This window comes from Pristiophorus japonicus, chromosome 9 (assembly GCF_044704955.1).
Source record: "Pristiophorus japonicus isolate sPriJap1 chromosome 9, sPriJap1.hap1, whole genome shotgun sequence".
NCBI classification, from domain to species: Eukaryota; Metazoa; Chordata; class Chondrichthyes; family Pristiophoridae; genus Pristiophorus; species Pristiophorus japonicus.
Window position 1 is genome coordinate 213,715,168 of NC_091985.1, and position 26,719 is coordinate 213,741,886.

At 47.3% G+C, this 26,719-nt stretch overlaps 1 protein-coding gene and 1 pseudogene across 1 annotated transcript; one reads left to right on the forward strand and one right to left on the reverse strand.

Moving 5' to 3' along the window:
* LOC139274114 (zinc finger protein 585A-like) overlaps positions 1-26,719 on the reverse strand; it is a 452,513-nt pseudogene that overhangs the window by 348,181 nt on the left and 77,613 nt on the right.
* LOC139273635 (histone H1-like) lies at positions 9,998-10,693 on the forward strand. Its single transcript, XM_070890627.1, has one exon. It carries the CDS (start codon positions 9,998-10,000, stop codon positions 10,691-10,693), a length of 696 nt encoding a protein of 231 aa, XP_070746728.1.

The window sequence follows — 26,719 nt, forward strand, 5'->3', positions numbered from 1 at the left end:
GTCAATTCCACCCCTCGGAACTGTTAACCAGGAACAGGAGGTGCTCATTCAGCACCTCCAGCCTGTTAAAGGAATTGGAAGAGGTCTTTCAGCCCCTCGCACATGTTATATAGGAACTGGGGGAGGATATTCAGCCCCTCAAGCATGTTAAATTAGGATCACAAGCAGGCCATTCAGCCCTTTGACCCTGTGACATGGGAACAGGAGAAGGCCGTTCAACCCTTCGAGGATATCATATAGGGACTGGAGGAGGCCATACAGCAACTCGAGCTGATTACATTAGGAACTGGAGAGGGCTATTCAGCAATTGGAGTTAGAAAGCAGTAGGAGGAAGCAATTCTGCCCCTCGGGTCTGTTACATTAGGAATAGGACAAGAGCATTCATCCCCGTGGGACTGTTTCAGGGGAACAGGAGGAGGGCATTCAGCCCCTCGAGCTTGTTACATAGGAACTGGAGGAGACTATTTAGCCCCTGGAGTCTGTGACACAGGAATAGAAGTGGCTATTCAGCCCCTGGAACCTGTAACATAAGAACTAAAGGAGACCATTCATCCCATTCTAGCCTGATACAAAGGTACAGGGGGAGGCCATTCTGCCCCTAGACCTTGTTACATATGAACAGGAGGAAGCCATTATGTCCCTCGTGTTTATTACATTAGGAACATGAGAAGACCACTCAGTATCTCCAGTCTGTTAAATTAGGAACAGGAGGTGACTATTAACCCCCTCGGGCCTGTTACACAGGAATAGGAGGAGGCCATTCAGCACCACAAACATGTTTAATTCGGATAACCTGTCTGTGTACCTGCACACTAGAAGCCCAGGGCAGAATGGGCCAGCCCACACTGTGATATGTGTGCGCATTAGATCCGTGCAGCAGAGCAGGTCTCCAGTCATCTTGGTTAACCCTTGCCACTGGATAAAGGCCGAGCTCTGTCAAGCCCGTGTGGTGGTTGATTTGCAACGGTCACCACACGTTAAAACAAACCAGGCACAGGCATCTTCCACCCTTCAATTGGAGTTCAGGACTGGAATATCGGGTCCTTCATTGAAACATCTGTGAACTCATGTGGAAGCAAGTTACCCTCGTTCAAGGGACTGCTGTGATGATGACACTGTGATAGGTACCGTACCTACTGTGTTTACAAGCAGCTGGTTACACTGTTCCAAATGTCTCAGGTGGAAGAAACTTCACATTTCCGGTTCCTTCAATTCCTTGCCTGTAAGAAGAAAATGTATCTCTGATCATTCAAGAACAGGAGAGGTAGAAAAGACTAAAGTGATGAATGTAATCGTTCACTTAATATTCATTATGAACATTCACAAAGGGAAGCCAGCGATACAAACAGTGTCAGTGTCTGACTCCACTGCAGTACTGCAGCACTCAGCTTCTGCATACCAAGTCTGTTGGGCAGATTTACAGCAATTTACTGACATCCAGACACAACCCAACCCCTGCCCTGCTTCAGGAATGGGACTACCCGATGGAGCACGGACTTTTACACAGCTCAGATTGCTGCTCCCCTCTCCCAGGGCACTAACCGTTCAACCAAAAACAAAGAGCCGCTGTTTAAAACGTGTCCTTCACATTTCTCACCCGGTGCCTGCAATAGATGCTCCTTGTATAAATCCTCAGTGTCCGGCTCTGCTTCCACTGCTCGCTGTCCAATGACAACAAACACGGTGAGATTGGAACTAAAGCAGGAACGTTCACTACTGGTTTGCAGGGAGAAAGCAGCAATGATTGTAAACAGCAGATCCTTCCCATTCTGTCTCCCTTACCCGGGACACACGCTGTCCACACACAGCCCGAGAATGGCCTCTCCCTTCCCCCACTCACTCCACGCACTCAGACCAGTTCTTGCTCCACTCCGCCTGTTACACACAGACCCCGACTCCCCCTGAACTTCCCCCGGACTCTGTCGATCTCTGAGCCCATCTGCGGACACGCTCCCAAAGCGATGTGCTGATGTAAGGAGGCTGCTGCTCGCTGCCTTACCGCGGGACCTCGGTGTCTCCATTCCCGGCTGTTTAAACCATCTGCTTCCGCTCACTGAGTGAATGGCGCTCACAGGCTGGGGGAGGGGAGGGCGCACGCGCTCTTCTGCTCACTGGAAATCGACACAGGGGGCGGGGCTTATCCCCGCATGCGCAGCTCTCTGCAATAATTCAGCCTTTAAAAATCAAAGTGAACTTTTCCCAATTTACTTTTAGCAGAATCTGAGCAAAGGAACTGGGCCTGGGGGGCAAGGACAGAGAATGTTTATCATTATCATCATCATAGGCAGTCCCTCGGAATCGAGGAAGACTTGCTTCCACTCCTGAAGTGAGTTCTTTGTTGGCTGAACAGTCCAATACGAGAGCCACAGACTGTGTCGCAGGTGGGACAGATAGTCGTTGAGGGAAGGGGTGCGTGGGACTGGTTTGCCACACGCTCTTTCCGCTGCCTGCGCTTGGTTTCTGCATGCTCTCAGCGATGAGACTTGAAGTGCTCAGCGCCCTCTCGGATGCACTTCCTCCACTTAGGGCCGTCTTTGGCCAGGGACTTCCAGGTGTCAGTGGGGATGTCGCACTTTATCAGGGAGGCTTTGAGGGTGTCCTTGTAATGTTTCCCTTTCCCACCTTTGGCTCATTTGCCATGAAGGAGCTCCGCATAGAGCACTTGCTTTGGGAGTCTCGTGTCTGGCATGTGAACTATGTGGCCTGCCCAGCGGTGCTGATCGAGTGTGGTCAGTGCTTCAATGCTGGGAATGTTAGCCTGGACAAGGACGCTGATATTGGTGCACCTGCCCTCCCAGGGGATTTGTACGATCTTGCGGAGATATCATTGGTGATATTTCTCCAGAAACTTGAGGTGTCTGCTGTACATGGTCCATGCCTCTGAGCCATACAGGAGGGCAGGTATTACCACAGTCCTGTAGAACACGAGCTTGGTGGTAGACCTGAGGGCCTGGTCTTCGAACACTCTTTTCCTCAGGCGGCCGAAGGCTGCACTTACACACTGCAGGGGGTGTTGAATCTCGTCATCAATGTCTGCTTTTGTTGATACAAGGCTCCCGAGGTATGGGAAATGATCCATGTTGTCGAGGGCTGCACCGTGGATCAAGGACAGGCTGATGGAGGACCTTTGTCTTTCAGATGTTTAGCGTAAGGCCCATGCTCTTGAATGCCTCAGTAACTACATCGACTATATCCTGGAGTTCAACTTCAGAATGTGTGCAGACGCAGGTGTCATCTGCGTGCTGTAGCTCAACGACAGAGGTTGGGGTGATCGTGGACCTGGCCTAGAGGCGGCAAAGTTTAAGCAACTTCCCACTGGTTCTGTAATTTAGTTCCACTGCAATGGGGAGCTTGTTGACTGTGAGGTGGAGCATGGCAGCAAGGACGATTGAGAAGAGGGTTGGAGCAATGACACAGCCATATGTGACCCCGGTCCGGACGTGGATTGGGTCTGTAATGGATCCATTGGTAAGGATCATGGCCTGCATGTCCTTTGGAGCAGCTGAAGGATGTTGACAAACTTTTGGGAGCATCCGAAATGGAGGAGGAAGTTCCATAGACCCTCGTGGTTGACATTGACAAAGGCCTTTGTAAGGTTGAAAAAGGCCATGTATAAGGGCTGGCGCTGCTCCCTGCATTTTTTCTGCAGCTGTCGCGCTGAAAATATCATGTCCATTGTGCCCCGGTGCAGCGTCAGAGAGGCCTATAAAAGGCTTGGCATTGGAGAGGTGGGAATTCGAGCAGCGGGAGTTTGGAGCAGTGTCGGAGAGGCCTATAAAAGGCTCGGCATTGGAGAGGCGGGCATTCGAGCAGTGGGAGTCTGGAACAGCATAGGAGAGGCCTATAAAAGGCCCAACAGTCGGAGAGGCGGGAGTTCGAGCAGCGGGAGTCTGGGGCAGCATCGGAGAGGCCTATAAAAGGCCCAACAGTCGGAGAGGCGGGTGTTCGAGCAGTGGGAGTCTGGGGCAGCATCGGAGAGGCCTATAAAAGGCCCAACAGTCGGAGAGGCGGGTGTTCGAGCAGCGGGAGTCTGGGGCAGCATCGGAGAGGCCTATAAAAGACCCAACAGTCGGAGAGGCCAGCTGGTGCAGGTGCAGCTGCAGAAGGTAAACAAAGAAGTAGAATAAATCGCAAGGTGACGTCACAGCCAAGGGGGTAAGTGATCGGCTGGTGATTGGTGAGTAGTTTTTCTTTTTCTTTTCCCTATCAGTAGGTAACCTTTATCATTGTTGTTTCCAAATTAAGTTGATCTAAGGGTTAAGCCTTGGCAGGAGAGCTCGGACAGGTGTCATGCTCCTCCTATGCTATGTGGGAATGCAGGGATGTTTCCAGTGTCCCTGATGGCTACATTAGCAGGAAGTGTACTCTGCTGCAGCTCCTGACAGACTGCATTGTGGCACAGGATCTGCGGGTGGATTCTCTCTGGAGCATGCACGATGCTGAGGATGCCATGAATAGCATGTTTAGTGAGTTGGTCTTACCACAGGTCAGGGTTACACGACAGATAGGGAATGGATGACCAACAGGAAGAGCAGTGGAAGGAAGGTGGTGCAGATTTCCCTGTGGTCATCCCCCTCCAAAACAGATACACCACTTTGGGTATTGTTGGGGGGGATGACTCATCAGGGCAGGACAACAGCAGCCAAGTCCATGGCACCGTGGGTGGCTCTGCTGCACAGGAGGGCAGGAAAAAGAGTGGGAGAGCTATAGTGGTAGGGGATTCTATTGTAAGGGGAATAGATAGACGTTTCTGTGGCCACAATCAAGACTGCAGGGTGGTATGTTGCCAAAGGGTGGAAAACGCTAGTGGGAGTTGTGTACAGACCACTCAACAGTAGTAGTGAGGTTGGGGACAGCATCAAACAAGAAATAAGGGATGTGTGCAATAAAGGTACAGCAGTTATCATGGGTGACTTTAATCTACATATAGATTGGGCTGACCAAACTGGTAGCAATACAGTGGAGGAGGATTTCCTGGAGTGTGTTAGGGATGGTTTTGTTGACCAATATGTCGATGAACCAACTAGAGGGGGTGGGGGGGCATCCTAGATTGGGTGATGTGTAATGAGAAAGGACTAATTAGCAATCTTGTTGATCGAGGCCCCTTGAGGAAGAGTGACCATAATATGGTAAAATTCTTTATTAAGATGGATAGTGCCACAGTTACTTCAGAGACTAGGATCCTGAACTTGAGGAAAGGTAACTTCGATGGTATGAGATGTGAATTGGCTAGAATAGACTGGCAACTGATCCTTAAAGGGTTGATGGTGGATAGGCAATGGCAAGCATTTAAGGATCACATGGATGAACTTCAACAATTGTACATACCTGTCTGGAGTAAAAATAAAATGGGGAAGGTGGCTCAACCGTGGCTAACAAAGGAAATTAAGGATAGTGTTAAATCCAAGGAAGCGTCATATAAATTGGCCAGAAAAAGCAGAAAACTGAGGACTGGGAGAAATTTAGAATTCAGCAGAGGAGGACAAAGGGTTTAATTAGGAGGGGGAAAATAGAGTATGAGAGGAAGCTTTCCGAGTACATAAAAACTGACTGCAAAAGCTTTTATTGATATGTGAAGAGAAAAAGATTAGTAAAGACAAACATAGGTCCCTTGCAGTCAGATTCAGGTGAATTTATAATGGGGAACAAAGAAATGGCAGACTAATTGAACAAATACTTTGCTTCTGTATTCATGAAGGAAGACACAAATACTCTTCTGGAAGTACTAGTGGACCGAGGGTCTAGTGAGAAGGAGGAACTGAAGGATATCCTTATTAGGCGGGAAATTGTGTTAGGGAATTTGATGGGATTGAAGGCCGATAAATCTCCGGGGCATGATAGTCTGCATCCCAGAGTATGTAAGGAAGTGGCCCTAGAAATAGTGGATGCATTGGTGGTCATTTTCCAACATTCTATCGACTCTGGATCAGTTCCTATGAACTGGAGGGTAGCTAATGTAACACCACTTTTTAAAAAATGAGGGAGAGAGAAAATGGATAATTATAGACAAGTTAGCCTAACATCAGTAGTGGGGAAAATGTTGGAATCAATTATTAAAAATGAAATAACAGCGCATTTGGAAAGCAGTGACAGGATCGGTCAAAGTCAACATGAAAGGGAAATCATGCTTGACTAATCTTCTGGAATTTTTTCAGGATGTAACTAGTAGAGTGGACAGGGGAGAACCAGTGGAGCTGGTGTATTTGGCCTTTTGACAAGGTCCTACACAAGAGATTGGTGTGCAAAATTAAAGCACATGTTATTGGGGGTAATGTACTGACGTGGATAGAGAACTGGTTGGCAGACAGGAAGCAGAGAGTCGGGATTAACGGGTCCTTTTCAGAATGGCAGGCAGTGACTAGTGGGGTGCTACAGGGCTCAGTGCTGGGACCCCAGCTATTTACAATATACATTAATGATTTGGATGAGGGAATTGAGTGTAATATCTCCAAGTTTCCAGATGACACTAAACTGGGTGGTGGTGTGAGCTGTGAGGAGAATGCTAAGAGGCTGCAGGGTGACCTGGACAGGTTAGGTGAGTGGGCAAATGCATGGCAGATGCAGTATAATGTGGATGAATGTGAGGTTATCCACTTTGGGGGCAAAAACACAAAGGCAGAATATTATCTGAATGGCGGCAGATTAGGTAATGGGGAGGGGGGGCGGGGGTGCAATGAGACCTGGGTGTCATGGTACATCAGTCATTGAAAGTTTGCATTCAGGTACAGCGGGTGGTGAAGAAGGCAAATAGTATGTTGGCCTTCATAGCTAGGGGATTTGAGTATAGGAGCAGGGAAGTCTTACTACAGTTCGACAGGGCCTTGGTGAGGCCTCACCTGGAATATTGTGTTCAGTTTTGGTCTCCTAATCTGAGGAAGGACGTTCTTGCTATTGAGGGAGTGCAGCGAAGGTTCACCAGACTGATTCCGGGGATGGCTGGACTGACATATGAGGAGAGACTGGATTGACTGGGCTTTTATTCACTGGGGTTTAGAAGGATGAGAGAGGATCTCATAGAAACATTTTAAATTCTGACGAGACTGGACAGGTTAGATGCAGGAAGAATGTTCCTGATGTTGGGGAAGTCCAGAACCAGGGGTCACAGTCTAAGGATAAGGGGTAAGCCATTTAGGACCGATATGAGAAAAAACCTCTTCACTCATAGAGTTGTTAACCTGTGGAATTCCCTACTGCAGAGAGTTGTTGATGCCAGTTGATTGGATATATTCAAGAGGGAGTTAGATATGGCCCTTACGGCTAAAGGGATCTAGAGTTATGGAGAGAAAGCAGGAAAGGGGTACTGAGTTGAATGATCAGGCATGATATTACTGAATGGTGGTGCAGGCTCGTAGGGCCTACTCCTGCACCTATTTTCTATGTTCCTATGTTTCTATGCACCATAGGGGACGAAATCCGCACTGTGACTTTGGGAGGATCTCCTCGGCCACAGGGTGAAGATGGTTGAGGAGGACTCTAGCAGCAACCTTCCCAGTGGTTGATAGCAGGGAGATTCCCCTGTAATTGCCGCAGTGGACTTGTCCCCTTTTTTAATGCTGGTCATGATCACTGCATCTCTGAGATCTCCCGGCATGCTCTCCTCACTCCAGATGAGAAAGATGAGGTCATGTATCTGCGTCAACAGTGCCTCTCCACCATACTTTAGTGTCTCAGCAGGGATTCCATCCGCTCCCATAGCCTTGTTGTTCTTGAGCTGTCTTATGGTTTTTCCAACCTCATGCACCATTGGGGTTTCGCTGAGGTGGTGGTGGGTCGCAAGCTGCGGGATGGAATTGAGAACACTCGACTCAAAGGCAGAGTCTTGATTGAGGAGATCTTTGAAGTCCTTTTCCAGCAGGCCCTGACAGCCTTGGTGTCCTTGACGGTTTCACCGTTCTTGGCCAGCAGTGGGGTCGGGCCTTGGGTGTTTGGACCATAGGTGGCCTTGACTGCGATGAAGAATCCTAGCACATCATGGCTGTTGGCTAGTTGTTGTAACTCCTGTGCTTTCTCCATCCACCAGCTGTTTGTTAGGTCCCAGGTTTTTTGTTGGACCTCAGACTTGAGCCACCTGTAATGTTGCTTTGCTGCTCCCGAGTTGTGTTTTTGCTTGAGGCTCAGAAATGCTCTGTGCTTGCGATCTATTAGTTCTTGGATCTCCTGATAATTCTCATCAAACCAGTCCTGGTGTTTTCTGGTTGAGTGACCAAGTATCTCTTGGTAGGCACTGGTTATGGAGGCCTGGAGGACAGAGAATGTTTAAAGCTGGGGACCTTGTCCCTTTGAGATGCTCAATTTTGGATCATGCCATGCAGGGTGTTTTTCTCTTCGTGAGCCCGTCTTCACAAAGCAATCCTGCAGAAACATCGGAGGGGCGAGGGAGCAGGAGTGTTTGCTGGGACTGTGCAGGAGTTAATATCTGACAGTAAAAGTCCCAGGTTAATTTAATTGGAGTGAAACACTCGGTCACTGAGAATAATACCGAACAGCCCTGAGCTGCAAAATTACAGAGACTACAACAGGGAAGCGAGGGTTAAATGTGGGGCATTGTTTCTCTCACTCTCTGACACTGTCCCACAGTGTGGAATTAATAATGTCTCCCTCTGTGGTACAATATCAGTGAGAGAGGGGACTGCATCTCTATCTCCCCAATGGGGACTTTCAGGATAAAACCGGACCTCACAGGTCAGTCTGGAACTGATACTGTGCATGTTTCTGTGTCTCACCGCCCGACCTCGATCTTTGCTGTCTCTCGCTCAGCACTCTTCCCCCTATCTCTGACTCTGTTACAATCCTCTTTCTCTTGTACTGTCTGTGAAGGCGGGATAACGCTATTGAGCATGATGTGGAAACACTATTGGAAGTACAATCCTGATACTGTTTCTGTTTCTCTCTCTGATGCTGTACATGGATGTCTGACACTAGTATTGAGCGTAATATGGGAACACTGATACCAAGTGTAAGACTGATAAAGTGTGTGTGTGTCTCTCTCTATCTTTCGTAGTGCGGTACATGAATGTCTGACACTAGTATTAAGCGTAATATGGAGACACGTCTCTGGGTGATGAGCATGGGATGGATAGGACACTAGTGACTGTTAAATGTCCCTCAGCTTAGGAGGTGAGAGAGACAAAGAAATGCTGGAGGGACGGTGAACATATAATTTATATTTTCATGTTAATCAAACATGTTTCTGCATTCGAACAATATAACAACTTAACAGCAGATATGGGTTAAGCCAGCCACTGCTGTGATTGGCTCCTGCTCCTGAATCTGGGGAACAGATATTGTGAGAAGCGCCGACCTCAGAGTGTTTAACACTTAGTGAGCTGGGAAACTACAACTAACCCCGAGAATCGGCAGCACAGGCCGAGCGGAGAGGAAACCCTGTGCTGGGAGCTGTAAATCTGGGACAGTTTGTGTTGTGAATGTGCAGATTGTGAACATTGTGTGAGCGAGAGTGTGTTAAAGGGGCGGCCCGGTGAGACTAAGATCACTGTGTTTGTGTGTCCGTCTCATCGCCGGATTCCAGAGTCCCTCTTGTGTAAAATTCAAAGATTTCCCTGTCACAGGATCGCCCTGCTCCCCTGCTCAGGTCTAAAGTGGGAATTAAACGTCAAGTTTGATTTTATTTCAAATTTCAATCAAAAAACAGAAAAAATGTCCGCGATCGGGTGAGAGAGCGCGATCAGTGCAGCAATGAAACGGGTTTAAATCCAAATTGCTGCCTTCAATTCGGATGAAACTTTCTCGACAGCAAACATCCCGGTGTTCGGAACAGAAAGAGGCCAGTCTGGGAATCTGGAGGGCCAGGGTTGAATTGGAATCGGACAGTTAATGAGGAGAGAGAAACACAGAGAGGCTGGAGGGGCGGGGAGCTGACAGCAGGATGTCTCCGCCCCGTCCGCTCGCTGCCTTTAAGTTGCTCTGTGCCGCCGCCTCCCGTTTCATTCCTGACCGAGCTTTGACTGTCAGAGAGATTTTCCACAGAGTCGCAGACATGACTGACACTGCAGCCGCCGAAACGGCCCCTCCTGCCGCCGCCACTCAAATCAAGGCTCCCAGCAAGAAGAAGGCGGCTCCCCGCTCCAAGCCAGCCGGTCCCACGTTGGGCGAACAGATCCTAAAGGCTGTGGCCGATGGCAGCGATCGTAAGGGGATGTCCCTGGCCGCGATAAAGAAGGCTCTGACGGCCAAAGGCGTGGATGTGGAGAAGCGCGGGTCCCAGATCAGGTTCAGTATCAAGAGGAATGTGACAAATGGCTTCCTGGTGCAGACCAAGGGCACGGGCGCCTCGGGCTCCTTCAAAGTCGCTAAGAAGGAAAACCAGGGGAAAGTGGGAAGGAAGGTGAAGAAACCAGCAGCCAAGAACTCTCCAGCCAAGAAACCAGCAGCCAAGAAATCTCCAGCCAAGAAACCAGCAGCCAAGAAATCTCCAGCCAAGAAACCAGCAGCCAAGAAATCTCCGGCCAAGAAACCAGCAGCCAAGAAATCTCCAGCCAAGAAAACGAGCACCAAGAAGGCGCTAACAGCAAAAAAGTCAGCGAAAGCGGCGGCTGGGAAGAAGCCGGCTGCAGCGAAGCCCAAGAGCCCCAAGAAGGCCTCGGGCGCAAAGGTGAAGGCGGCCAAAAAGGTGGAAAAACCGAGGGCCAAGGCCAAATCAGCAAGACCCAAGAAAGCAGCGCACAAAAAGTAAATAAAAAGTGCAACTTGTAAACATCTGAACCCAAAGGCTCTTCTCAGAGCCACCCACGCCTCTCAGAAAAGAGCTGATCCCCGAATCAAATGATCCCTGTCCCGGGGCCGGGCTCAGATTTCAGACAAATCATTGAACATGAAGCCAGGATCCCTGGTGACTCGCTGACATTGGCTGCACCCACCCCTCCCCCAGTGTCTGCAATAAAACACACAGAGAATGGGATGTCCGGCCCGGGCCTCACTGTAACTGGGGATGTGTTCGGCTCCAGTCTCAGTTCCTGGTCATTGTCATTTCACAGATTCAGGGGGAGAGTCTGTGAGACGGTGATACTGGCGGAGATACCCCGCCTCACAACTCAAACCCCAAACACCACATTCTCCAAATCAGCTGGAATAAGGTGTTTGTAAACTGCTGAACCCGTCTGTGATAGGAAGTGTGGGGAGATGGAACAAGGTCTGAGATTGACAGGGAAGGGGCTGTATATAGGCGGGAATATTCGCGATTGTTAATTGTAACGGGACCTTATTTAAAAGCTTCTGGTTCCTGGAAGTCTTGAAGATGAATTCCGAGTCTGTTAGGATTTGTGCGGAGCGCTGTGTTTCGGTTCTATTGTGGGAAAACGGATTGAAATTGGCGGCTGCAGAAAGCTAGAGGCTTCAGAATTCAAACCGGAATGTGACAGAATGGGATTGGTGACTTATAATGGGGCACAATCGCCGTTATAAAGAGCGGGATTCTTAAATTGCTGGCGGGAAATTAGATTTTATTTAATCTCTGTTGGTTGATATTCTGAAATTGGCGGGCTTTTTGAAATTGACCAACTGTCAGTTTGAGTTCAGCCAATCAGGATCCAGTAATCCCCGCCCTTCATTTTCACTCTCGGTGCTTGGGTCAAACTTGATTGGCGGTCGGGTTGCAGCCAATCACAGCCCCGGGGCGGACCCTCACACACTTTAAAAGGAGGCCCCCCAGAGGAGGCTCCGCATTAACAGTTCCTGTATCCCAGATTGTGTTGAGATCCGTTCAGAAAATGGCCAGGACCAAGCAGACAGCGCGCAAATCCACCGGAGGGAAAGCTCCTCGCAAACAGCTGGCGACCAAAGCGGCCCGGAAGAGTGCTCCGGCCACGGGCGGAGTGAAGAAGCCTCATCGCTACAGACCCGGCACCGTGGCTCTGAGGGAGATCCGCCGCTACCAGAAATCCACCGAGCTGCTGATCCGCAAACTGCCCTTCCAGCGCCTGGTGCGGGAGATCGCTCAGGACTTCAAGACCGACCTGCGCTTCCAGAGCTCGGCCGTCATGGCCCTGCAGGAGGCCAGTGAGGCTTACCTGGTGGGGCTCTTTGAGGACACCAACCTGTGCGCCATCCACGCCAAGCGAGTCACCATCATGCCCAAAGACATCCAGCTCGCCCGCCGCATCCGCGGGGAGCGCGCTTAAACTCCCCCTGCCTCGGCTCCAAGCTTCAGCACCAAGTGCAACAACGGCTCTTTTCAGAGCCAACAAATCAGTAAAGGAAAGAGCTGCCATCTCCTATTACCAGAGCTTCGTGTTCATTAACCCATTGTAGGGACGGGCAGAGGGTGTGGGACTGATTACTGATCGTGTGTTCATATACCAGCTCCGTTCACATGGGAGTTATTGACGTTTAACTGATGAGCCCTTTAATTTTTTCGGAAACTGACATCGGCTTTGCGTCGCTCTGACCTCTACTTCCCCGGGGCAGAGCATAGATTTCCTCATTCGGTGTTGCCGGAGAATGGGGGCAGGCAGATCTGGGAAGCACTGCAATGGACCCGGATCCTGTATGTTGTGCATCGCTCGCTGATGCAGTGCGGTCTAAACTGACTGGCTTAGCAGCGAAATACACAGCCCGGGAACGGCCGGAGCTCCCGAGAACAAAACCAGCATTCAAACTATCTCAAACCAGACCAGAATTAAACTAGGCCCTTTTATTACTACATTAATTCATCATCGCCGACTCTCTCGTTTTCAGACAGATTAAAGAATATTTAAAGAACCGGTGGCGGTATTTATACAATTGTTGAGTGACAACTGTAGTTCAATTATTCGCTGTTAACGGGAAGAATGTATGTGTGATCAGAGAACCGTAATGCAGAGACCGGGAACTGAAAACTCCCGCATACGGATAAGGGGGTAAATCATTTAGGACTGAGATGAGGAGAAACTTATTCACTCAAGAGTTGTTAACCTGTGGAATTACCTACCGCAGAGAGTTGTTGATGCCAGTTCGTTAGATATATTCAAGAGGGAGTTTGATGTGGCCCTTATGGCTAAAGAGATATTGAGAGAAAGCAGAAAAGGGGTACTGAGGGAATAATCAGCGATGATCTTATAGAATGGTGGTGCAGGTTCGAAGGGCCGAACGGCCTGCTCCTGCACCTATTTTCTATGTTTACAGGTCTAAAACAGGCCAATCTATCGGTACATGAATTAAAGGGCTCTGACTCCATTAAGACAGTAAGCAGCCCTTTCACAGATACTGTGGGTGGCTCTGAAAAGAGCCTTTGGGTTATTAGATTAAATCTTGTCCGCTTTACTTGGTCTTGGACGAAGTGGTGGTTTTCTTGGGCAGCAGCACAGCCTGGATATTCGGCAGCACCCCGCCCTGAGCGATGGTCACCTTTCCCAGCAGCTTGTTGAGCTCCTCGTCGTTGCGGATGGCCAGCTGCAAGTGTCTGGGGATGATGCGGGTCTTCTTGTTGTCGCGGGCCGCGTTGCCGGCCAGCTCCAGGATTTCAGCGGTCAGATACTCGAGCACAGCAGCCATGTAGACCGGGGCTCCGGCACCCACACGCTGAGCGTAGTTCCCCTTTCGCAGGTGCCTGTGAACACGGCCCACAGGGAACTGCAGTCCGGCTCGGGAGGAGCGAGACTTGGCCTTGGCGCGAGCTTTACCGCCTGTTTTTCCTCTTCCAGACATTTCCACGATCCACAGAAAAAGAATGAGAAACTCCTCCCACATCTGCCCTTCTTATAGCTTCTGGAGGGATGCAGGGAGCGAACTTGTGATTGGTCGCTCTGAAGTGGATTTCATTGGTCTTTTCCGCTGATCAATCACCGTCTGTTTAGCCTGCCAATGAAAAGAGGGCGAAAATTACTGTTCGACTTCCAACGAATCTTCAATTTCAAAAACCCCGCCAATAATTTTTACAATGCGGATTATGATAAATTCACCATTAGCCAAAGATTTCCAAACACTTTTTATTTCCTTTTGCCGTATTCCATATTACCTTCCAAATTCCAGGATGTTACAATCAGGTTTAAATTCGGGTTCAGTTTCAAACGTTCTGTAACGGGACACATTCCAGCTCAATCTTTGTACAATTTGGGAATCACAGATCATGGATCGATCCTCCGCAGAGGCGGGAGTGAGACCAGAACTGGGAGTTCTTCTGTGAAAAGAGAAGAGGGACACAGGGTTCAAACTCCCTGTTCTGGTCTCTGTAAAAACTCCCAGTCTGGGCTGTTGCACTCGGAATAATAAGCGGGTTGAACCGAACTAGAATTTTTTTTATATTGTATAGGGTTTGAGAGAGAATGAGGTGACTAAAGTTTGAATGTCACCTCCTAAAACAAGATCATAATTCATTGGCAGGCGGCCAGGGACAGTGTGTGCAGTTTACTGGGAGGGAAATGTATCAGAGAAGCTAAGTTTGAACCGGACAGTAAAATCGCTTATGAGAATTCAAATCTAACTCAACTTTAAATGTTGTCAAACATTTGCTCAGGAAATAATTACAGTAAACTGAGTTAAAAGGGTGATGTGTTTGTGCAGCTCTTTCAGAGACGTTGTGGGTGGCTCTTAAAAGAGCCGTTGGGTTTCTGGTTTGTTGTATCAGGACAGCGTGGAGTTTTACTTGGAACTGGTGTACTTGGTCACCGCCTTTGTCCCTTCCGACACGGCGTGCTTGGCCAGCTCCCCGGGCAGCAGCAAGCGCACGGCGGTCTGGATCTCCCGGGAGCTGATGGTGGATCGCTTGTTGTAATGGGCCAGGCGGGAAGCCTCACCCGCGATACGCTCAAAAATATCGTTCACAAAAGAGTTCATGATGCCCATGGCCTTGGAGGAGATGCCGGTGTCGGGGTGAACCTGCTTCATCACTTTGTAGATGTAGATGGAGTAACTCTCCTTCCTCGATTTCCTGCGCTTCTTACCGCCCTTCGGTGGTGTTTTCTTGATCACTTTCTTGGCGCCTTTCTTGGCAGTAACTGATTTCTTCTCTTCAGGCATTGTCTTGTTCAATTCAACCCAGACATGACGTAAACTTAGCTCGGAGCTCGCATTATATAGGCAGCCCCACACTCCGCCCACAGCCCTATGCTAATGAGGGATGGTGAAGGCAACGATTGTGATTGGTTCACTCGCTGCGTTGTCAATTTCCATTGTTCTGTAATTCTCTGATTGGATGTTTAAAGAGACCAATCAGATTTACTGCTCGCCACAATCTCAAATTCTTGAATTATGTCATCACTTACATCCCCTCCCGAGCCATATTCTGTTCTTTATCGATCTAGATGTCTACATGTTCGACAGACATTGACCGGTTTGTAACCGAGATTGCCTGAGGGTCACTTCTGGTCAGGACTTGGGAGTCCTTCTATGAGGCAAAAGGCCCTCACTGTCCTTCCGCCCTGATGCTGCCTTCCTCCCACCGTTTAATTCAACACCTTTCTTATCTGTCACTGCTGTAACTACATTAGTTGTTTCAGTGTTACCTTCACCTGGAATATGCCGTACCTTCTGTGCCGTAAAGGGCCCATTTCCCTTAGCACAGGAAGCATAAATTTCAAGTAATTGGTAGAGGATTTAGAGGGGAAATATCTTCACGCAGAGGGTGGCTGCGGTCTGAAACTCACTGCCTGAAAGGGTGGTAGAGGCAGAAAACCTCACCACATTTAAAACTACTTGGACGTGCACTTGAAGTGCCGTAACCTGCAGGGTTACGGACCTAGAGCTGGAAAGTGGGATTCGGCTGGATAGCCTTTTGTTGGCCGGCACGGACACGATGGGCCGAAGTGGCCTCATTCCGTGTTGTAAGCTTCTATGATAAATGTCTATAATTCTGAAACTAAAAGGATATTCCGTCCATCGTGCATATGCTGATTTAAAACATATAGACCTTGGCGAAAAATATATATCTAAACCGAACAAAATTTAAATGAACTATATCTCCCTCCCTGCATCCCCTTCCCTCCCCCCGTGAGGCGGTGGGTAGCACTTAGACGAGCCTTTGCTTTGTGCTTGGGGGAAGAGGGTCGCTTGAATCCATAGAAAGTGCGGCCCTGCCGTTTCAGAGTGTACACCACATCCATGGCAGTGACCGTCTTGCGCTTGGCTGCTCAGTGTAGGCCTAAACTGACCGGCTTAGGAGAAATACACAGCCCGGAACGGCCGGAGATCCTGGGAACAGAACCAGCATTCAAACTCTCAAACCAGACCAGAATTAAACTAGGCCCTTTTAATAACCGCCTAATTTCTTCATACAGCTTTCATTGATAGATTAAATAATATTTAGGGAACCGGTTGCGGTATTTATACAATTTTTGAGTCTCTGACAACTGTAGTTTAATTATTAGCTGCTAACTAAAACAGTTTGCGCGAGCAGAGAACCGTAATGCAGATACCAGGAACTGAAAAATACCAATTTATTGGTACCTGAACACAAGGTCTCCATTAATACAGTAAGCAGCCCTTTCATAGATACTGTGAGTGGCTCTGAAAAGAGCCTTTGGGTTATTAGTTTAAATCTTGTCCGCTTTACTTGGTCTTGGACGAAGTGGTGGTTTTCTTGGGCAGCAGCACAGCCTGGATATTAGGCAGCACCCCGCCCTGAGCGATGGTCACCTTTCCCAGCAGCTTGTTGAGCTCCTCGTCATTGCGGATGGCCAGCTGCAGGTGTCTAGGGATGATGCGGGTCTTTTTGTTGTCGCGGGCCGCATTGCCGGCCAGCTCCAGGATTTCAGCGGTCAGATACTCGAGCACAGCAGCCATGTAGACCGGGGCTCCGGCACCCACACGCTCAGCGTAGTTCCCCTTTCGCAGGAGCCTGTGAACACGGCCCACAGGGAACTGCAGTCCAGCCCGGGAGGAGCGAGACTTGGCCTTGGCCCGAGCTTTACCGCCGGTTTTTCCTCTTCCAGACATTTCCACGATCCGCAGTTTCAGACAAGGAATGAGAAACGCCTCCTATATCTGCCCTTCTTATACCTTCTGGATGGATGCAGGGAGCAAACTTGTGATTGGCCACTCTGTCGTGGATTTCATTGGCTGTTTCCGATGACCAATCACAGCCTGTTTAGTCCAGCAATGAAAAGAGGGCGGAAATTACTGGTTCCCAACAGCCAGAACCTAACGATTTTTTAAATTCAAAAATCCCGCCAATAATTGTTAAAATTGCGGATTATGTTAGTAACTTCACCATTAGCCAAATACTTCAAAACACTTTGTTTCCTTTTGTCTTATTCCATGTTCCCCTTGCAAATTCCAACCTGTTACAATCAGGATTAAATTCGGCTTCAGTTTCAAACTGTCTGTAACGGGCGGGACTCAGTCCCCACTAATTCTGTAACGGGACACATTCCAGCTGAATCTTTGTAAAAGTGAACTTCTTTTCACAGGAGCTGCTGTGGGAGTGAGACCAGAACGGAGAGTCCTTCTGTAAAAAGAGAAGAGGGACAGAGTTCAAACTGCTCTGTTCTAGTCTCTAAGAACTCCCATTCTGGGTTGTTACACTGCGGGGAGTCTGGGGTTAATAAACGGACTGAGCGCAACGGAATAAAAAAACACGTGAAAAGGGCTTGAGTGAGAATGTGACTGAAATCGGAGTTTCCCCGTCCCCCAAAATAAATTCGTCGGCAGGCGCTGTGAATGAACGGGTCTGAGAACAAAGGGAAAGAGTCCAGGGACCGCGTTTGGAGTTTACTCACTGCAGGAAATTCCAGTGACACCAAGGTCAAGCCGGTCAGTGAAGCTACTTATGAGAATTCAAAACTAAATCTACAGCTGGAACTACAAACGTTCTCACACACACACTTGTTCGGGAAATAATTACAGTAAATTCAGTCTAAAGGCTGATGTGTTTGTGCAGCTCTTTCAATGATGTTGTGGGTGGCTCTTAAAAGAGCCGTTGTGTTTGGGGTTTGTTCTGTCAGGACAACGTGGAGTTTTACTTGGAGCTGGTGTATTTGGTCACCGCCTTTGTCCCTTCCGACACGGCGTGCTTGGCCAGCTCCCCGGGCAGCAGCAGGCGCACGGCGGTCTGAATCTCCCGGGAACTGATGGTGCGGCGCTTGTTGTAATGGGCCAGGCGGGAAGCCTCACCCGCAATGCGCTCGAAAATATCGTTCACAAACGAGTTCATGATGCCCATGGCTTTGGAGGAGATGCCGGTGTCGGGGTGAACCTGCTTCATCACTTTGTAGATGTAGATAGCATAACTCTCCTTCCTCGACTTTCTGCGCTTCTTGCCGCCCTTTGGTGGTGTTTTCTTGATGACTTTCTTGGCACCCTTTTTCGAAGCTGGTTTCTTTTCCTCAGGCATCGTCTTGTTCAGTCAGGCACAGATATGAAGGAAATCTTGCTCTGGGCTCGCATTATATAGGCAGCCCCACACTCCGCCCACAGCCCTATGCTAATGAGGGATGGGTGAAGGCAATGACTGTGATTGGTTCATTGGCTGCGTTGTCAATTTCCATTGTTCTGTATCTCTCTGATTGGTATCTTTAAACATCCAATCAGATTTATTGCTCGCCACAATCTCAAATTCTTGAATTAGGTCAACAATTTATACTCCCGATTTATACTCCGTTCTTTATGTTTCTATTCTGCTCTCAGGCAAAAATGGTTAATGACGGCCGGACTTATGAGGAAGGTTCATTCACGTTTTTTTCTATATATACATTCAATAATCTGAACAGCTGTGTTTGTCGATCTACATTTCTACATGTTCGAGACATTGACCGGCTTGTAACCGAGATTGCCTGAGGGTCACTTCTGATCAGGACTTGGGAGTCCTTCTATGAGGGCAATGTCTCCATCGTTTAATTCAACACCTTTCTTATCTGTCACTGCTGTAACATGGATGTAACAGTATGGATTTATGAAGGGGAAGTCATGTTTGACAAATTTGCTAGAATTCTTTGAGGATGTCACGAACAGGGTGGATAATGGGGAAGCAGTGGATGTGGTGTATTTGGACTTCCAGAACGCATTTGACAAGGTGCCACATAAAAGGTTACTGACTGCACAAGATAAAAGTTCACAGGGTTGGGGGTAATATATTAGCATGGATAGAGGATTGGCTAACAAACAGAAACCAGAGAATGGGGATAAATGGTTCATTCCCGGGTTGGCAATCAGTAACCAATGGGATGCCACAGGGATCAGTGCTGGGACTCCAACTATTTATGATCTATATTAATGACTTGGAACAAGGGACCGAGTGTAACGCAGCCAAGTTTGCTGACGATACAAAGATGGGAGGAAAAGCAATGGATGAGGAGGACACAAAAATTCTGCAAAAGGACACAGACAGGCTAAGTGAGTGAGCAAGGATTTAGCAGATGGAGTATAATATTGGAAAGTGTGAGGTCATGCTCTTTGATTTTTTTTCTGCCAAAGTGCAAGTTATTATTTCAATGGAGAAAGATTGCAAAGTGCTGCAGTGCAGCAGGACCTGGGGGTACTTGTGCATGAAACACAAAAGGTTAGTATGCAGGTACAGCAAGTGATCAGGAAGGCCAATGGAATCTGGCCTTTATTGCAAAGGGGATGGAGTATAAAAGCAGGGAAGTCTTGCTACAGTTGTACAGGGTATTGGTTAGGCCACACCTGGAATACTGCATGCAGTTTTGGTTTCCATATTTACAAAAGGATATACTTGCTTTGGAGGCAGTTCAGAGAAGTTTCACAAGGTTGATTCCGGAATGAGGGGGTTGACTTGAGGAAAGGTTGAGTAGGTTGGGCCTCTACTCATTGGAATTCAGAAGAATGAGAGGTGATCTTATCGAAACATATAAGATTATGAGGGGTCTTAACAAGGTGGATGCAGAGAGGATGTTTCCACTGCTAGGGGAAACTAGAACTAGAGGGCTTAATCTTAGAATAAGAGGTCGCCCATTTAAAACTGAGATGAGGAGAAATTTCTTCTCTGAGGATTGTGAATCTGTGGAATTCGCTGCCTCAGAGAGCTGGGACATTGAATAAATTTAAGACAGAAACAGACAGTTTCTTAATAATAAGGGAATAAGGGAATATGGGGCAGGGAAGTAGACCCGAGTCCATGATCGTATTAAATGGCGGAGCAGGCTCGAGGGGCCGTATGGCCTACATTTGCTCCTATTTCTTATGTTCTTATGTTTTTATGTTCTTATGTTCTAACTACATTAGTTTTTTCAGTATTACCTTCATCTGGAATGCCCCGTAAATGTCTATGATTTGAAGACTAAAAGGACATTCTGTCCATCGTGTATATGCTGATTTAAAACACCTAACACCACAATATAGATCTTGGCAAAAAACATATCTATACAGAACAAAATGTAAATCAACTATCTCGCCCCCGTTCCCCAGGTCACTGCTCTCTCTGTGAGGAGGTGGGTAGCTCTGAGAAGAGCCTTTGTGTTGTGTTTGGGGGAAAGGGTCACGTTATTCAGCCGCCGAATCCATAGAGAGTGCGGCTCTGCTGTTTCAGAGCGTACACCACATCCATGGCAGTGACAGTCTTGCGCTTGGCGTGCTCAGTGTCGGTGACCGCATCCCTGATCACATTCTCCAGAAAAACCTTCAGCACCCCGCGGGTCTCCTCGTAGATCAGGCCCGAGATCCGCTTGACACGGCCACGGCGAGCCAGGCGGCGGATGGCTGGTTTGGTGATGCCCTGGATGTTATTACAGAGCACTTTATGGTGCCATTTGGCTCTGCCTTTACCCAGTCCTTTGCCTCCTTTACCTCCTCCAGTCATGATGATTCTTTACTGAAATCGCCGCTGAATGTTAATCTCTCGCCTTACCCATTGTCTGTTGAGACCACCAATGAAACGAGGGCGGAAATTCCTGTCCTCAAGAGTCACACCTCGAACGATTTTTAATTTCAAAAACACCGCCAATAATTTTTTAAAGTGCGGATTATGTTAATAAATGCACCATTAGCCAAAGGTTTACAAACAGGTTTTACTTCATTTTATTTTATTCCATATTTCCCTTACTAATTCCAGGCTGTTACAATCAAAATTAAATTCGCGTTCACTGTCAATCTGTCTGTAACGGACGGCAATCAATCCTCACTGATTCTGTAACAGGACACATTCCAGCTCAAACTGTGTAAAAGTTGGGAATCACAAATCATGGATTGATCTTCCGCACAGGCGGGAGTGAGACCAGAACTGGGAGCCCTTCTGTGAAAAGGGAAGAGGGAAGAGGGATAGAGTGTTCACACTGCTCCCGTTCTGGTCTCTGTACGAACTCCCATTCTGGGTTTTTACATTGCAGGGAGTCCCGGGTTAATAAACGGATTGACCGTAACAGGAATTGAAAAATAAACTTGTAAAGGGCTTGCGAGAGAATGAGGTGACTGAAATCTGAGCCTCATTCCCTAAACAAGCTCTTAATTCCTCGGCAGGCGCTGTAAATGGGAACGAGCGACAAGGAATCGTGTTTGGAGCATGAATGGCGGGAAATTCAACAGCGGTCCTAACGTCGAACCAGACAGTGAAGCTGCTTATGAGAATTCAAAACTAAATCCACAGCTGGAACTGCAAAGGTTCCCAAACACACTTGTTCAGGAAATAATTACAGTAAATTGAGTCTAAAGGGTGATGTGCTTTAGGTCTTTCAGAGAGGTTGTGGGTGGCTCTTAAAAGAGCCGTTGTGTTTCTGGTTTGTTCTCTCAGGACAGCGTGGAGTTTTACTGGGAGCTGGTGTACTTGGTCACCGCCTTTGTCCCTTCCGACACGGCGTGTTTGGCCAGCTCCCCGGGCAGCAGCAGGCGCACAGCGGTCTGGATCTCACCGGAACTGATGGTGTCAGATTCTGGTATGTGAGTGTGTATTTTATTCTGTACCTGTCTATCTCTGGTATATGAATGTGGGGTTTAACCTGTACCTGTCAGTTTCTGGTATGTGAGTGTGGGTGATATTCTGTATCTGTCTGTTTCTGGTATGAGAGAGTGGTTTTCAGATGTACCTTTCAGTCTTTGATATGTGAAAGTGGGGATTAATCTGTACCTGTCAGTTCCTGGTATTTGAGTGTTGGTTTTATCCCATAGCTGTCAGTTTCTGGTCTATGTGTGGGGTTTAATCTGTAACCATCAGTTTCTGATAAAAAGTATGTGTTTTAATCTGTACCTGTCAGTTTCTGGTCGATGAGTGTGGGTTTAATCTATACCCATCAGTTTCTGGTGTGCAAGTGTGGGTTTTATTCTGTATATTTCATTATCTGGTATATGAATGTGATATGTTTCAATAGTGAAATATCATTTGATCCTACCGCTCTGTGTGGCTGTAAGATTCACAATGAAACTCAGCCACTTCGGATCACTGTTGGACTGACAGCTTCTGCTGCCTGTGATAACAGGATTGAGGTCAGTTCTGTGTCTCTGCGCTCTGTGAGTGATAATGTACTTACTGTATGCGAGAAGGAGCTGCCTGCACTTTTTCTTGTGTTCTGGGTGGAAGAAATATCATATTTATACTGGCTCAATGAAGTATTTTGCTTTGAGAATAATAATACCATAAAAATATTAGTTATGATATGGACAACTGATGGGGAAAATATAAAATAAAGTTGTAATGAATGTATATGTTTATAATAAAGTAAAGTATCTGGAGAGAGGAAACTGTGATACAAACAGTGTCCTTGTCTGACCTCACTGCAGTACAGCAGCACTCAGATTTTCCACACCAGGTGTGTAGGACGGTTCTATAGAAAGTTATCAGCATCCAGACACAACCCAAACCCAGCACTGGTCCATGAATGGGATCACCCGATTAATACAATCGAGGTTTATATCCTCCACTCCCATAGGACTACCTCTAAAATTCTGAATCACTTTCTGGATTATAACCACAGGTACCCAGGTACACAGGTACAACAATTGTTCTCAGTTTATTGGAACCGAGTTAAGTACCTGTGCAGTCAACAGAATGTCACAGAGCCCGGATCATGATGTATCTGAGGGAGCGACAATGTATCTCTCGATCACCTTCAATACGGTTCTGGAGAACTCAACACACTGAAACAAAATTACCAAATTTGAAATGTCTACTTTCTGTCCTGGTGCCTGCAATAGATGCACTTTGTGATACTCCTCACATCCTCACTGTCAGGCTGTGTTTCCACTGTTCAATGTCCAAGAAGGGCAGACACGGTGAGATTGGGACTGAATCAGGAACATTCACTACTGGTTTGGTGACAGAAACCAGCAATGATTTGAAAGAGTGTGGTGATTAACTTTCTCTGTTACCTTACACTGTACACACACAGCCCGGGATATCCCCGCTCCCTTCCCCCACTCACTCCACGTTCCCGAACTACTTCCTGCTCCATTCTGCCTCTTACAAACAGCCCCCGATTCCCTGACACAAAGCCCATTTGCGGACACAGTCCCAACGCGATGAGCTGCTGTAAGGTGGCTGCTGTTTGCTCCCTTACTCTGGCCCAGGATATCTCCGCTCCCTGATGTGTTCAACGATTATCAGCCCAGCACAGAGGAAATGGCAGCCACTGGCAGAGTTGGGGGAGGAGAGGTCGCATGGGCCCTTCCCGTCGGTTTAAACACTGGGCGGGGAGACGAGTGGCCGGGGGTGGGGGGGGAGCAGGCAAATATTTCAATGCTCGAGTGTGAAGTTTGGAGGTGGATCTGGAAGCTCAGAGGCCGCTGTCTCTACTCAATCTGTCACCCTGTATAGTTCAGACTATGGGATGTGAGTGTGTGTTTTGCACTGTGCAGTTCAGACTATGGGATGTGAATGTGTGCTTTACAGTGTATCGTTCAGACTATGGGATGTGAGTGTGGGTTTTACACTGTATAGTTCAGACTATGGGATGTGAGTGTGTGTTTTACACTGTATAGTTCAGACTATGGGATGTGAGTGTGGGTTTTACACTGTATAGTTCAGACTATGGGATGTGAGTGTGTGTTTTACACTGTATAATTCAGACTATGGGATGTGAGTGTGTGTTAAATTTTATATGAATCAAAAAGCAGAATGTTTACAAGAGGAGAGACTAGCAAATATAGTTATTCAGGGGGATTTGAGTGTCATTGTACACGAATCACATATAGTTAACTTGCAGCTACTGCAAGCAATTAGGAAGGTAAAGGATACGTTGGCCTTTATTACAAGGGGTTTGGAGTATAAGAGTAAAGAAATGTGGCTGCAATTATGTAGGGCTTTGGTGAGACCACACCTGGATTACTGGGCACAGTTTTGGTCTCATTGCCTAAGGAAGGATATTAGAGGGGGTGCAACATTGAATCCTGGGATAGGGAGATTGAGTGAAATGCACCTATACACTCTGGAGTTTAGAAGAATGAGAGCTGAGCTCATTGAAACCTAAAAAAAATCTTAGAAGTCTTGGCAGGGTAGATGCTGTGAGGATGTTTTCCTTTGCTGGATAGTCTCGATCTAGGGGTCATAGTCTCAGGATAAGGGATTGGACACTTAGGACTGAGATGAGGAGCAATGTATTCACTCAGAGGGATGTGAATCTTTGGAATTCTATACACATAGGTCTGAGACACTCAGTCATTGAGTATATTCAAGACAGAGAACAAAGGGAATCAAGGGAAATGGGTATCAGGCAGGAGTTCAGGGTGAAGTTCAGCCATGAATGTAATGAATTGTGGAGCAGGCTCGAGCGGCCTTACCGCCTACTATTTCTTATTCTCTTACAGCTGTCAGTATCTGCTACGCGAGTGTTGTTCTTTCTTCAGTTTTTGGTGGGCAAAAGTGGGTTTTATTATACACCATGTCAGCTTCTGGAATGTGACTGCAAGTTCCACTCTGTTTTTGCCTGTCTCCGGGATGTGAGTGTGGATTTTACTCTGTACCTGTCGGTCTCTGGTATGTCAATGTGGGTATTATCCTGTACCTGTCAGTTTCTCGTATGTGATTGGGGATTTATTCTGTACTTGTCAGTTTCTGTTATGTGAGTTTTATTCTGTACCTGTTATTTTCTGAATTTGTAACATGGGTTTTCCTCTGTACCTGCCAGTTTCTGGGATGTGAGTGTTAAGTTTTTGTCTGTACCTGTCTGTTTCCGGTATACGAATGTAGGTAAAACTATGTAGTTCTCAGTCTCTGGGATGTGAGTGTGCGTTTTACTCTGTATCAGTCACGACTTTGGTATGTGAGTGGGTTTTATTCTATAGCTGTCTTTCTCTGCTATGCGAGTGTGATTTTACACTTTATCATTCAGACTCTGGTATGTGAGTGGGGTTTTATTCTGTACCTGTCATTTTCTCGTATGTTAACGTGGGCTTTAATCAGTACCTGGCAGTTTCTGATATGCGAGAGTGGATTTTAGCCTGTATCTGTCAGTTTATGATATCTGAGAGTGGGTATCTCTCATTGTCTTTTATGTAAGTGTAAGTTTTACTCTGTATAGCTAAGTCTCGGATATGGGAGTGCAGAATTTACTCTATAGCTGTCTGTCTGTGTGATGCAAGTGTGGATTTTACTCTGTATCTGTTAGTCTCTGATGTGAGTGTGTGAGTTTTACTCTGTTATCTGTCAGTTTCTGGTATGCAAGTATGGTTTTCCTCTATCATTCAGGCTCTGGGATGAAAGTGAGAGTTTTACTCTGTATGTTAATATCTGCGATGTGAGTCTGGGTTGTACTCTGCAACTTTCATTTTCTCAAATCTGAGTTGGGTTTTATTTTGTCCCTGTCAGTTTCTAGTATATGAATAGGGGTTTTAATCTGTACCTGTCAGTTTCTGCTGTGATAGTGCTGCTTTTGTGCTGTATCTGTCAGTTTCTGATGTGTGAGTCTGTTTTAATCTGTACCTGTTAGGCTGTGGGATGTGAGCGTGTGTTTGACTCTGCATCGATCAGTATCTTATATGTGGTTGTTGATTTTGCTCTGTAGCTGTCACTCTCTGGGGTGTGAATGTGGGTTTGACTCTGTAGCTGTCATTTTCTCATGTGTGAGTGTGTCATAGACTGTATGTGTCACTCTCTGTGGTGTGAGTGTGGGCTTTACTCTGTATCTGTCAGTCTTTGGAATGTGAGTTTGGTTTTAATCTTTATCTGTCAATTTCTGGTATTTGTCTGTTGTTACTCTCCAATTGTTAGTTTCCAGGATGTGATTGTGTATTTTAATCAGTACCTGCCAGTTTCTTGTACAGGAGTGTGGATATTAGTCATATCTTCTAGTCTCTGGTATGTGAGTGTGTGTTTTACTTTATAGCTGTCTGACTCTGGGATGCAAGTGTGTATTTTATTCTGTATCAGCTGGTTTACAGAATGTATTAACAAAAACTGAGAGGTACAGAATATCCATTTTACTCTGCACCAGTCACTTTTCGATATGTGAGTGTGGATTTTAACCGATATCTGCCAGTCAGTCAGTGTGTTACCATATGTGATTGTGATTCAATCTCAATCCGTCATTCACTGTGCCCGAGAGTATGTATCATTCTGTCTCTCTCAGTCCCTGGCACTGTTTGTAGGTGTGGGATCCATTCTGTGTCTCTCAGTCCCTGGCACTGTGTGTAGGTGTGGGGTCCATTCTGTGTCTCAGTCCCTGGCACTGTGTGTGGGTGTGGGGTCCATTCTGTGTCTCTCAGTCCCTGGCACTGTTTGTAGGTGTGGGATCCATTCTGTGTCTCTCAGTCCCTGGCACTGTGTGTAGGTGTGGGGTCCATTCTGTGTCTCAGTCCCTGGCTCTGTTTGTAGGTGTGGGATCCATTCTGTGTCTCTCAGTCCCTGGCACTGTGTGTAGGTGTGGGGTCCATTCTGTGTCTCAGTCCCTGGCTCTGTTTGTAGGTGTGGGAT

Bases quoted from the DNA above. Each gene is read 5' to 3' on its own strand.
- LOC139273635 (XM_070890627.1), top strand. From the start codon at position 9,998: ATGACTGACACTGCAGCCGCCGAAACGGCCCCTCCTGCCGCCGCCACT.